The sequence below is a fragment of the Triticum aestivum genome, chromosome 2D (assembly GCF_018294505.1).
Source record: "Triticum aestivum cultivar Chinese Spring chromosome 2D, IWGSC CS RefSeq v2.1, whole genome shotgun sequence".
NCBI classification, from domain to species: Eukaryota; Viridiplantae; Streptophyta; class Magnoliopsida; order Poales; family Poaceae; genus Triticum; species Triticum aestivum.
Genome location: NC_057799.1, coordinates 543,391,784 through 543,403,562, shown reverse-complemented (window position 1 = coordinate 543,403,562; position 11,779 = coordinate 543,391,784). Strand labels below are relative to the sequence as shown.

Genomic DNA, 11,779 nt, shown 5'->3' with positions numbered 1-11,779 from the left:
GGAGCGCCCGTAGTCAAGCCCCGGGGATGTAGCCATGATGGTGAACCTCGTTAACAAATCTCGGTGTCGTGCTTGTGCGATTGCTTGGAACTTGGTAGATCGACGATGCGCCTCGGATTTATTTTAACAACTTGAAACATCATATTATTGCTACCCCGAAACATGACTGTGGTACTCTGAACATCAACAAGAACATTGGAAGCGCACTCTATAATTTGACAATAATTTATGTGGTTGAAATGGTGTATAAATTTTATTCTTGCATTATGACACGTTAAATTACAAAATATATATTGGTAAAGACGTGCATTGCACGTACATATTTACTAGTCTAACAAAAAACCGGAGAAGCAAAAAAACTGCCTACAGCGGATCAGGTGGTGGAATTGGGAGGCCGCGCGTGCAAAGAGCACCAGATGATGCCATTGCAACTCAAATCTAGTGATGATACTTTTGTCCTTTGATGATTGTCCACGCCCTGCAAAATTATGACACCGGATGAAAAATTGATAGATATCACAATTAGCAGCAAACATTTGCTGACACTGATAAATATGCGTGCCAACCAATATTTACCTGTGTTACACTGACGATGCATTGATTCTACATGCCATATCACTAGAGTTGACGTGGAAAATTAAGAAAGTATGTTCAAACGCAGGAATGGCATCACTGCGTTGCAGAGGCTCGTTGTTCACCTGTAGAGCTGCTCCATTAGAAGTATTAAAGCGACTTGGTGGTTCAAAACCAGTGAGGATAACCTAATTGTTGCATCCGCCCGCTCTCGTACTTGTATTCCAAGACCATATGGCCCGCCAATACAAAATGTGAGCCTTGACGATCCCTAAAACATTTGGGCAAACGTATTATCAGCGAGTACGTTCTCCCAAGATTTTTTTTGAAACAAAAAATAGTTCTCCCAAGAAATTTCCAGCAGCTTGAACTTTAAAACTAAGTAGTTGGCTACTGAATATCCGATTAACCAAAGTGCAGAGCATACCGTGTTGCCAGCATCCCCAATCAGATCAGCTATCTGCTCAGACATGACATCCTTCCCGTTTTCATCCAACACAACAACCTAATCATGCACACTAACATCAGGACAATTAGACTGCTAGAACCTAATGGATGGGTGAGGTATTTATCAGGTAAATACAAGAAAGCACCGAAACATACAAAATCTTCAGCCTTGAGCTGCTGCATCATAGACGCATCTTCTGCTTCAATTTGCACCTTAACATCGCTGAAAAGTGAAAACAACAGAATATCAGGGGCCAGCATCAACAATCAAATTCATCAGGAACAATCAAACAAACAGCAGAATAAGAAGTTCACAGTTTCCAATGAGGTGTAAATTTGCCAGTTGAAAGCCAGTCCACCAACAGCAGAAAATCTCACGGTACAGTAAAACAATATAGTGACAGGGAGCATGTACTAGGTATCCACAGAACAGTGAGAAATAGCCTCTGGGGATGCATTGACCATAATGTTCATAGCATCATACAACATGTCATACCTTGTGAGTTTTGGGTTGGATTTGATGAGGGTGTCCTCAACATCGCAGTAGTGACCGAGTTTCTCCTTGTACTCTTCAACAAGAAGTTGTGTCCCCTGAGACCTCTTCTTGCCAACTGTCAGCACGCGCATAGGCATTGCTCTCTGCAAACATGGACCAACAGAAACAGAATTTATAAACCCAATTGAACTCACAAATTTGGTCATTATCTCGACTATACGGTATGGCCCTTATATATGGATGAAAGACAATATCTTCAGATGATGTACAACAGAGTACAGATTGCGGGATATATGTGCCTCTGATTCTGAAAGCATTTTCGTTTCTGCTGTCTTGCTCAATTAAATTATACTGTGAACTTTATGAAGGTAAGTAAGTCTAGTACGAACAAACAGAGCTAGATCTTCCTTCAAGTACCACCGGAGAAACAATTGCACAGAGTGGGTGATTTTTCTTGGGGGTAACTGAACCGATAACGACAGCGATGTTGAGGATAACTGAACTGAAAAATTGCAAAAATTCTTCTCTGAGCTTCTTACCACAGATTGTCCCGTGTATTTGGACCTCCTTACTCGGGCAGCTGAAGAACAGGGAGCATCAGACAGTAAAAAACAGCATTGGAGGGGGGAAATCAGGAAATGGTGAGAATATTAGGACAGCTTAGGCTTAGAGGAGCAGCGAACGGAGAAATGGTGAAGGGGGTTGAGGCTGTACCAGGATGAGGGGGAGGAGGACGCGCGGGCGCGCCCCTGTTCTTGCTGGGGGTGGGGTTGAGTCCGCAGCGGCAGCTCCATGGCAAGACTCCCATGGAGGAGATGTAAGGGGTGGCGACTGAGAGAAGCTCGCGTGGTGGGCGGTTGGGGTGGGGTGGGTTTGCTGGGCGCACGCCGCCGTTCGGTTGGGAAGAAGATGAAAACCCCTAGAGACGTGTTTCTCTGTTAAAAACGTATTTTTGTCGGAGGGGCTTTCGCCACGACGATGACATGAAATGGGGGTCGATTTCGCAACACTTTTCTCTTGCAGTGCTTGTCCACATATGATGTCCTGCTAGTAGGACTGATTGAAACACAATTTACTGCACCCGCAAAAAAAGAAGACACAGTGTACTGCAAGTATTATCTTAGTTTGCATTGTCCTGACGAACGAACAGCGAAGGCGAGTGTTATGATGAGTGTTTGGGTCACACTCAAGGTGTCACTAGTCTCGAGTGAATTGACTAGTTTGGTATCTGCAAGACTTGAGATAGTTACGATGAAAATAAACAGTCGCTAAAAAAAGTAAAATAATGGGAGTATAAAACATGACAGGTCAATAACGCAAAGTATGTTGATTATCCTAGTGTATTAATATTATGGCAACGGAGGGAATATGTACCTGCCAAATGCTTGATGGCTATACAATGTTTGTACATGTGAAGCATGTACGCTTGTTCGTGTGTGCAAACAAGGTGTTTGATGAAATGTCAACAAAGAACCGCGGCACCTTCTGAAGACCTGTTGCCACCATTGGCCACGCACGGTAGAGATATCCGGCGGTGGTGAGGGAGATCGGCTGGAGAAGAAATACCCTAGACGAGGAATCAGGCCCCGCCGGTGTTCACCCCATCGTGTGACGCCGGGCAGTAGACCGGGACAGGTGAAGATTTTTCTTGTACAAAACATCTGTCATGTGAATATCTGATAGCCTCAAATGATCCTTCAATTAACAGGATGCATTGTAATAAGTTCAAGAACAGCAAATATAGCCGCGCAAATTCGTTGGCCGCTCCACTATTTTCAATACCAGACTTTGAATTTTACGAACAATGTACAGTGTACTATGGGTGCATTCCTGAATCCTATACATGTCACTATGCCACTCCCCAGTTTCTCTTTGCAGTTCACAATCTGATATATTCTGCTAAAGTCTATAATCCTATCATCCTGTACTAAACACATACAAACGGGGCCCGCCGCACACCCAACAGCCTCGATCAACCAGGAAGCCCCCGTTCCCGGGAGCTTCGAGGTTTAGGGGATGTGTTCCTGTTCTTCAAGCTGCCCTGAGAAGGGAAACCCCCACTGTACTCAAAGGCCCTGCTGTCCATCTCATATGTCGTGGACGGCGTCGATGTGCTGGAGTAGGGATACCTTGGTGCAAACGTCCTTGTTGTCGAGTCCACGCTGAACGAAGAGCTCGCCGACATCGAACCGGGTGTGAGCCCGTTGTCCTGCATTATCATCTCGATCTCCCTCACCACGTTGTTCATCTTCGGGCGGTCAGGTCCCACCTCCTCCACGCATTGCAGTGCCATCCTCACGAACCTTGGGAATCCTAGGAGGCCCCCCATTTTGTAGAGAACCGGGTCCATCACATCCTTCAGCCCACAGTACATGGTGTCTTCCATGTCTAATGCCGTCTTCACCTCGCGGACAATGTACTTCTTCTCATATATAGGTGGCTTGGCTACTATTAGCTCTAGTAGTACCACGCCGAAGCTGTAGACATCGCTCTTCGCTGTAAGTTGTTGCGTCATGTAGTACTCTGGATCTAGGTAACCCTGCATTGACAATATGTGTTTAAAGCTTAGAACTGAAATGGTTGATACCGAGAACCATTTAATTTTATACAGAAGTGCAAGCCTACCAGTGTTCCCTTGACATTTGTGCACAGCTCGCCTTCCTCGCTGTCTGATACCAACAAGGAGAGGCCAAAATCTGCAACCTTTGCGGTCATCTTCGAATCAAGGAGAATGTTGGTGGACTTGATATCTCTATGAATGATTGGAGGATTGGCATGGTCATGGAGGTAAGCTAGCCCTCTAGCTGAATCTAGAGCTATCTTAAGTCTCATACTCCAATCCAATTGTACTCCTTTCATACCTACAGTGAGCCATTGTGATCAGTCCAGCTGATAATCATGAAGGAAAGATAATTCAGGTTTGGAAGAACTGTGCCACAATATATATCTACTGCTTGATTCCGGAAGTTGGCCAAAAAAGGCACACGCCTCGTATAAATCGAAGTTACTTCTGACAATGAGATGGAAGAACATGTTAAACGTACCGTATAGCGCCTCACTTAGAGTTCCATTGGATATGAACTCGTAAACCAGCATCTTTTCGCCCTTCTCGAAGCAGAAACCAACTAGCCCAACCAAGTTGTTGTGATGCACCCTCGAAAGGAGCTCGATTTCTGTCTTGAACTCAAGCCCACCCTGCATGGACCCTTGCTTGGACCTCTTGATGGCTATGAGCTGTCCATCCAGAAGTTTTCCTCGGTACACCTGTTTCCATCGGAAAAGAACATTTATAGACAAGCTTCTAAAGATGATAAGAACTTTAAGTTGTCGAAAAGATGGTTGCTTAATTACCGTTCCATAGCCTCCTTCTCCAATTGCATTGATTTGTTTGAAGTCATTCGTGCTAAGCTTGAGCTCTTCCAGTGTGAAGGCTCTAGCGCTCTTGAGTTTTGGCGCTTCACCAATATCTTCCGGCGTTGATCCCCATGAAGCTGAAAATATGAGTATTTAGAATTTTAGATCAAGGCAGGTAAACCAACATAATACTATGATCTAATCTGTATGAAATGTATGAGGTACCAAAAGGATTATTCTGGGAGACAAGCTTCTTAGCCCGTTTCTTTTGACGCATGGCGTAAACTCCAATCAGCGCGAGCCCGACAACCAAAAGAACAGAGCCAGTCACGACACCAATCAAAATAGCTCGAGAAGCTGCAACACATCAACAGCTAAACATCAGCACAATCAATATGCCAGCCTAACAAACTTCACCACAAGAACCGGATCAGGCTCCATAAATCACCTTTGTCGTGGAACGGATAAGGATGTGATTTCACATAGTAAGGTCCAAAATTCTCCGGTGGCTTGTAAGTCTGAAGTGTCAGATTAAAGCAGTTGAGCACCTGAGAGTAATTGAACCTCTTCTGGTTTACTGGGCACGCCTTGATGTCCACTTTCAGGTACACGTCATCAACGTATGGTACCAAACCTAGCTTGTTCGGGGTACAACTGCTCACTGTTCTCGACAGGTTGTCATGCAGTTCAGGAAGGAATTTTCTGACATCGCCAAAGGAAGGAGATCGGAAGAATATAGTTTCAACAAATGGATGTGGACACTGTACATCAGAGAAGGGTAGCATGGTTGGAAATTCGGTTAGCTGGTCCGTGCAGAGCAGCGTGTTTGACAGAAGAGAGTCGGTGCAGAGTGGGTTTCCTTCAAGCCTGGCAAGAACAGAGCGGCAAGATAATAGAGTAAGAATTTGAAGGAAATGGAACACATTTCTTCGTCAAAAAATAAGTTTCAAATGAGCAACAATACTCACTTGAGAAGCTTGCTGTCAAGGCTGCTGTACACTGTAACTGAGGTAATTTTGTTGTTCCGCAAGTCGACAAGGTCTAGTCCGTCGTTGATGGTATTGCCCATGTCAAGCGTATCATTCAGTTCATTATCATTCAATATTCTGCCATACGATTGACTAGTTAGTGCATTTCGTTAAATAATGTACAAGGTAGAGGTCCTATGGTTGTTGTATTGTCTTACACATGTTGCAAATCACGCAAGCTGAAAAGCTTCTGTGGTAGTTTCCCAGAAATCCCAACCGACTGCATTGTACTGCACGGCAAAACGAAAGAGTCCATCATTTGCTGCTCTTAAACTGCATCTTAACTATTGAATTCAGATAGCACTGTAACTTACAGGGTCATTAATCCGGGCAATTCTGTAAACCAACTTGGAACACCAGAAGGCATGAAGCTGTTATTGCTTAGATCCCTGTGCATATAGCGCCATATCACTTGTCAATGATATTGAGTGAAAGTTTGTAAATAATGCTGATTAAGATCACACTAATTTCTTACACATTTCCAAGACCCTTCATATCAGTCAAATTCGGCATTGGTCCACTTAGCTTGTTATTTGACAGCATTCTGAGATTTCCAACAAAATTACAAGTGATACATTAGTGCTCATCTCATCTAAGTATGCAAGAGTACCATCAAATAAGATGGGAATGGTGGGTACGGCAACTTACAGAACATGGAGCTTAGTCAGGTTATTCATAGCCGGAACTCGGCCTGTGAAGTTATTGTTATTTAGACGACTGTATTCCAAAAGCACATCAAATAATTAGCTTGCCACAAAAACGCCAACTCCCCAAAGTAATTCCGAAGCAAGCTGTGTGAACACTTACAGTACTTCAAGTGTTGGGATTACCCCAATAGATGATGGGATAGTTCCACTAAAATTGTTCCTGTCCAGAAGTCTAGACACGACAAGCCATTGTCAGGCAAATTATGGTCCAAACGATACAGGGTGAAAGGCTATATTTGAACTTACATATGCTTGAGGTGCATGCTGGAGTTGAACATGTATTCTGGGATAGGACCTTCTAGAGAATTCTGGTTAAGATGGCTACAAAAGGCAGAAGCGACCTATGAATGAGTGACAGCCAGACGACACATATGATTAACAAGCGCTGATTAATAACTGATGTTAGATGACACTTACAAGTGCTCGGCATTAAGAAGCTGGTCTAATCCAGCGCCATGGTCCCTTGAGTTTGGGAGAAGTCCGGTTAACTTGTTATCAGCTAGGTCCAGCCATTTAACCTTGGAGAGCTTGCCCAGTGAGGGCGGGATTCTGCCCGTGAATTGGTTTGAGTTCAGACCGCTGTGGAAGGACATCGAGTCACGAAACCACATTAAGATCCAATAGATAGAGAATTCTTGTAAACAAAACTATGATTATTGTTTTCAAAAGAAGAACAAGAATCTTACAAGAATTCGAGTTGTGCCAGGTTGCCTAGTTCACTCGGAACAGTACCGCTGAAACTGCAACCTATTAATGCTCTACAGAATAGTTACATGGAAGATGGTAAGTCAGTAACTAAGCTGGAAACAGAAGATTATACAGTTCATAGGCCTACCGCCTCTTTTTACAGTAATGGAAACTGTTGCAACTTACAAGTTTATAAGCTGAACCAATTTCCCAATGGCAGGTGTAAGTGGACCGCCTAAGTCTTTATTTGAGGATAAATCCCTGCAGTGCATTCATCAGTCACTGATTAAGTGTCGTAATGTTACTTTATTGTGTAAGCATAAGACAGCCAAAAACATAGGGGCGTCGCTAACATGAATCATCTCAGCAGTTTTGAATGCTTAGAACCTCTCAACTACAAAAGCTAGGAATTTTGAAGGAATTTTTTTTTTCCGGAAAGGAGGGTTGACCCCTGGGCTCTGCATCAATTTCTGCATATGGCCATTTTTAATGTGCAAAAGGGAAAACAACATAATGGAAATACTCACAGGACTCTAAGCTCAGTCAGGCTTCCTATATCATCACTGAGAGTGCCTTTCATGTTCATGCCAAACAGATTTCTGTCACATAGAAGAAGAGAGTCAGGGGAAATCAAAACATAAGGATGTTGGACAGCCAGCTCCTAACAAATGCTGGGGCCAATTGTGCTCACAGTGATGTAACCCTTGAGTTGGCACCATTGCATTCGATTCCATCCCATTTGTCGCCGCAAGGATCGTTCGATTTCTTCCTCCAGCTAGCGGGCACATTTGACCATTTCCTCATCAAGGATTTGAGAGCAGCCGCTGCAAAGGGAGGAGAGAGACAGGGACTTGTGAACCAACCATTGGGTACTCTTTTACTAATAAATATAAAGAGATTGGTTAACTGAAATTTGATGTTGGGCAGACTGCTATTAGTAGTAAAATAGATTCTTCCCTAACAAGTTGCAACTGAACAATACTACAATAGTATGTTCGGAAAATGATTCCAGCAGCAAATTTCATAGTATCTGGAATCATGGAACTGGAAGATTTCCAATCCCCAGCTCATCCGAAGACCAAAACTGAACCTCTCCAAACAAACAGCCATATTTTCCGGCGCAGTCTGAATAAACTTCTCCTCCTCCCCGAAGTTCGGGGAAGGGGAAGGGGAAGGAGAAAAGCCTAGCAAACATACATACCATCCTGTGGGTGGGTGGCGGCGGCGGCGATCCTGGACCCGGCCAAGAGGCACAAGACGAGCAGCAGCAGCAAGAGGGGGAGCCGCCCCTCCCTCTCCCCCTTGGCCATCTCCTCCCTCCTCTGCACCCGGCCAAAACGGCGAAAGACCGACCCTTTTTCTGATCCCGGTGGTATGCTTCAGTTCCCTGGGGTTCTCTGCTGCGGTGCTGGCCCCCTGGGAAGACCAGCGGCGCCCGGCGGTGGAGATGAAGGAATGAGGGCAATGAGCAAAGGCAACAAGACGCGGAGCTGGCCAATACTAATCACACTTGGACTTGGTCAAAGCAGCACGCGTGACGAGGAAATAGGCGCGGGTTTGGTGTGGTTTACTCTGTCAAATCCCTGAAATGGTAGTAACGTTTTACTACATCTTCTCGCTGGTGGGGTTGTTTGCCTTGACGCTATCCTCCTTGGGAGTATTAGAATTATTTATTTATTTTTGAGGGATGGGAAGTAGTAGTAGTACTATCTTACTCCATTATGCTTGATCAGTTCAAAAATAATCTTATTATACTTGATTGGCTGGCGGTTACCTACTATCGAGGAGTAATACGGTGTGCCGTCGTTGGATGGTTAGAAAGACAGTGGTATTTTCGGCCCATCTGCATTTAAATCCTAGATTTAACACTTGTGCTCGTATTTTTTTTAATGTATTTCAAGCCTTTCGGCGATGTATGTTCAGCGAAAGAAAAAATTGTTGCCGACTATGAAGACTTCTGTGGCAACTTCATCAATCTTAAGATGATGTGCCGGCTCAGTCTCTGATTATAAAGATTGCATAATGTGTATGCATATATATAAATGTCAGCGTCTGTACGTGCTAAAAAAATGTAACGTGCATCTTTGTTTATGATTGACGAATGGTACGGCTCCAGAACCTGGTCAAGCAAGCACGCTGGCACGACACAACGATGCATGCATCCTCGTGGTCAAATTAGTGATGTCAAACAAGAAGGGTCGCTTGGATAGTCCATTCGTGAACCCCCAAAAAAATCATGTCACAATTTTATACAACTCCTTGGAAATGTCAGTCGTGTATCGATTTTTAGGTCTTCATCAATCAGACAAACATGATATGTTTAGAAATTTTATTTAGCCATGAATGTAGTCAAAAGGAGGCCATTGGATAGTTAGGGAGACAATGATATCCCAGTCCACCAGGGTTTAAGTTTTAGCCTTGACACTGGTGCTCATAATTTCCTAAATTTATTTTAGCCCTTTCGTTGATGTGCTTTGGAAGGAGACGTTCCTATCGACTACGAAGGTGTTTTTAGCGACTTCGTCAATCTCAAATTCTCAATATGATGTGCTGGCTCGGTATCACGGAAATGCTTATAGGAATAGGGTATGCGTGCGTGCGTTCATAGATGTGAGTGTATTTGCATATGTATGAGCGGCTGCGGCTGTACTGTGTTGGAAAAGGCCCTAAAAACTCGTGTCTATTTATAAACCTGGATGGAGGTAGTAGCTAACCTCAAAAGGTCACTTGCCTAATCACATTCATAATTACTTCAATTGGTTAATATGTTGTATGATGCTCTGTATATTGCATCAATTACATGATACAGCATGCATCATTCACTCAAACTTAGAGCATCTCTACCCGTTCGGCCCCCCAAGGCTCTGAAATAGCGCCCAACCGCCGCCCCAAGTTGGCACCCAGACGCCGTTTTTCAAATGCAAACTGGGCTCAAATTCAAAGAAAATGACTTGATTTTGGACGAATTTTAGGCGGTTTCATTCATATTAGTACAAATTTAAAGACATACATAAAAACTTAAAAAAGGACTACGCTGCCGCCGCCGCCCCGAGCCTAGTTCATGCCGAGGAGCTTGTACAAGGCGGTGTAGTCGCCGTCGTCTTGCAGGCCGCCATCCTTGCTGCAGCCCTGCCCCGGATCGCCGCTGCGGACGGGGTTGGTCGGCGCCGGCGCCTCCTCCTCGTCGCTGTCGGGATGATGACGCCACACTCTTCGCGGCCTCGGCGTCGCTCAGCGATCTCCTCCAGAGCGCGGCGCTGGCGCTCCATCTCCTCCGGCACGTAGTCGTCGCGTGCCCATTTCAGGCCGGTTTCAAGGTCGGCGGCCATCTCCACGTGCTCTTGCTTGACGACCACGGGCATCGTCGGCTCCTTCTTCGGCCTAACCAGGCGAAGATGGCTGAGGAGAGGTGAAGGTTGGCGGCGACCCTCGTTTATGACGAGGTTGCCGCTTAAACGAGGGTCGCCGCCACGGATGCACCGGCACTCCGGCGCCTCCTCGGGCTCGGGCTTGACGGGGGCGAGCGGCGTCGTGCCGAAGGACGAGGAGGAGGACCCCACCATGCACCTCGGCAGCCACAAGCTCCCGCTCCGGCGCGAGAACGACGATGCTGGATACTCCAACGGTGGCTCGTTGCCGCCCTCGATGTGCTGGAAGACGGCGCGGAGCGTGCGCCCGGGGACACCCCACCACTGACGGCGGTCGTCGGAGTTGTGGCGCCGGAGCGTCGTTGGTGGAAGCAAGCTGGTCAACGTGGCGGCGCTGGAAATACGCCGTCCACAGAGGTAGGTTGTCGGGGGAATACCTCGATTGTTGTCGCGCTTCCTCCAGCAAGGACTCCCGGCCGCGCGATCTCGCCGCGGCGTTCCGCGTCGAAGGGCGGCGGGGGCACGGGGACGCCTCTGGCGCTGAGCCTCCAAGCGCCCAGCACGCGCATGTCGGGCGGCGCCGGGTAGTTGGCCTCGTGGGGAACACGTGCCTCCCACTCGTGCAGATGGCGGCGGCCGAAGCAGTTGCCCCCCGCTCCGTCGTAGGGGAGCCTCTTCGCCATGGGCTCGGCTTGAAGGTGAAGGAGAGAGGGCGAGAGCAAGGACGGTGAAGGAAAGAAGGTGGTCGGCGGCGAGAGAGAGATGGTCGTGGCGTGGCGAGTGTGCTGCCAGCGGCGACGAAGGCGGCTTTTATAGCGGCGAGGGGGCGGCAGTAGTGCGGACGCGTGGCGAGAAAGGGCGGGATGCGTGGCAGCTCGCTTTCACTGTGCCGCCCGTGATCAATGGAAGGCTGGCCGGCGGCAGTCTTGGCATTGATTCATGCGGGAGCCGAGGCAATGAGACGAGGACGACGATGCCTAGTCGTGACTCGGCGGGCCCACGGGGTGGGAATAGGATGCGGGAAGTTTTGGCGCCATTTTTCTTTCCCCGGCACCCCCGGTCGGCCCTCAGCGCGTTGGGTTCGGCCTGGCTCCGCCGACGCCAATTTCGGTCCTAACC

At 46.8% G+C, this 11,779-nt stretch overlaps 2 protein-coding genes across 3 annotated transcripts; both read right to left on the bottom strand.

The window, feature by feature from the left end:
* Positions 1-234: 234 nt before the first annotated feature.
* LOC123054373 (putative RNA methyltransferase At5g10620) lies at positions 235-2,407 on the bottom strand. Of its 2 annotated transcripts, none has more exons than XR_006426154.1 (7): positions 2,231-2,399; positions 2,056-2,096; positions 1,517-1,659; positions 1,177-1,243; positions 1,001-1,078; positions 577-844; positions 235-478 (listed from the first exon to the last, which is right to left on the bottom strand). XR_006426154.1 is itself a non-coding variant. In XM_044478138.1 (7 exons), exons 1-7 carry the CDS (start codon positions 2,322-2,324, stop codon positions 439-441), a joined length of 609 nt encoding a protein of 202 aa, XP_044334073.1. In that variant the 5' UTR covers positions 2,325-2,407; the 3' UTR covers positions 235-438. The 2 variants fall into 2 exon arrangements, 1 of the variants encoding a protein (XP_044334073.1); XM_044478138.1 differs by having other exon boundaries at positions 699-844; positions 2,231-2,407.
* An 862-nt stretch (positions 2,408-3,269) lies between these two features.
* Positions 3,270-8,562, bottom strand: LOC123054372 (leucine-rich repeat receptor protein kinase HPCA1; the record flags this gene model as incomplete). The annotated part of the gene is given in 19 exon segments (XM_044478137.1): positions 3,270-4,055; positions 4,142-4,377; positions 4,561-4,780; positions 4,868-5,007; positions 5,096-5,227; positions 5,319-5,737; positions 5,839-5,976; positions 6,057-6,128; positions 6,213-6,287; positions 6,374-6,442; positions 6,547-6,615; positions 6,706-6,777; positions 6,852-6,926; positions 7,023-7,184; positions 7,292-7,363; positions 7,479-7,553; positions 7,820-7,891; positions 7,984-8,116; positions 8,494-8,562. Coding segments are annotated over 19 exon segments (2,867 nt in total), but the record flags the coding sequence as incomplete, so codon positions are not given.
* Between the last annotated feature and the right edge of the window lie 3,217 nt (positions 8,563-11,779).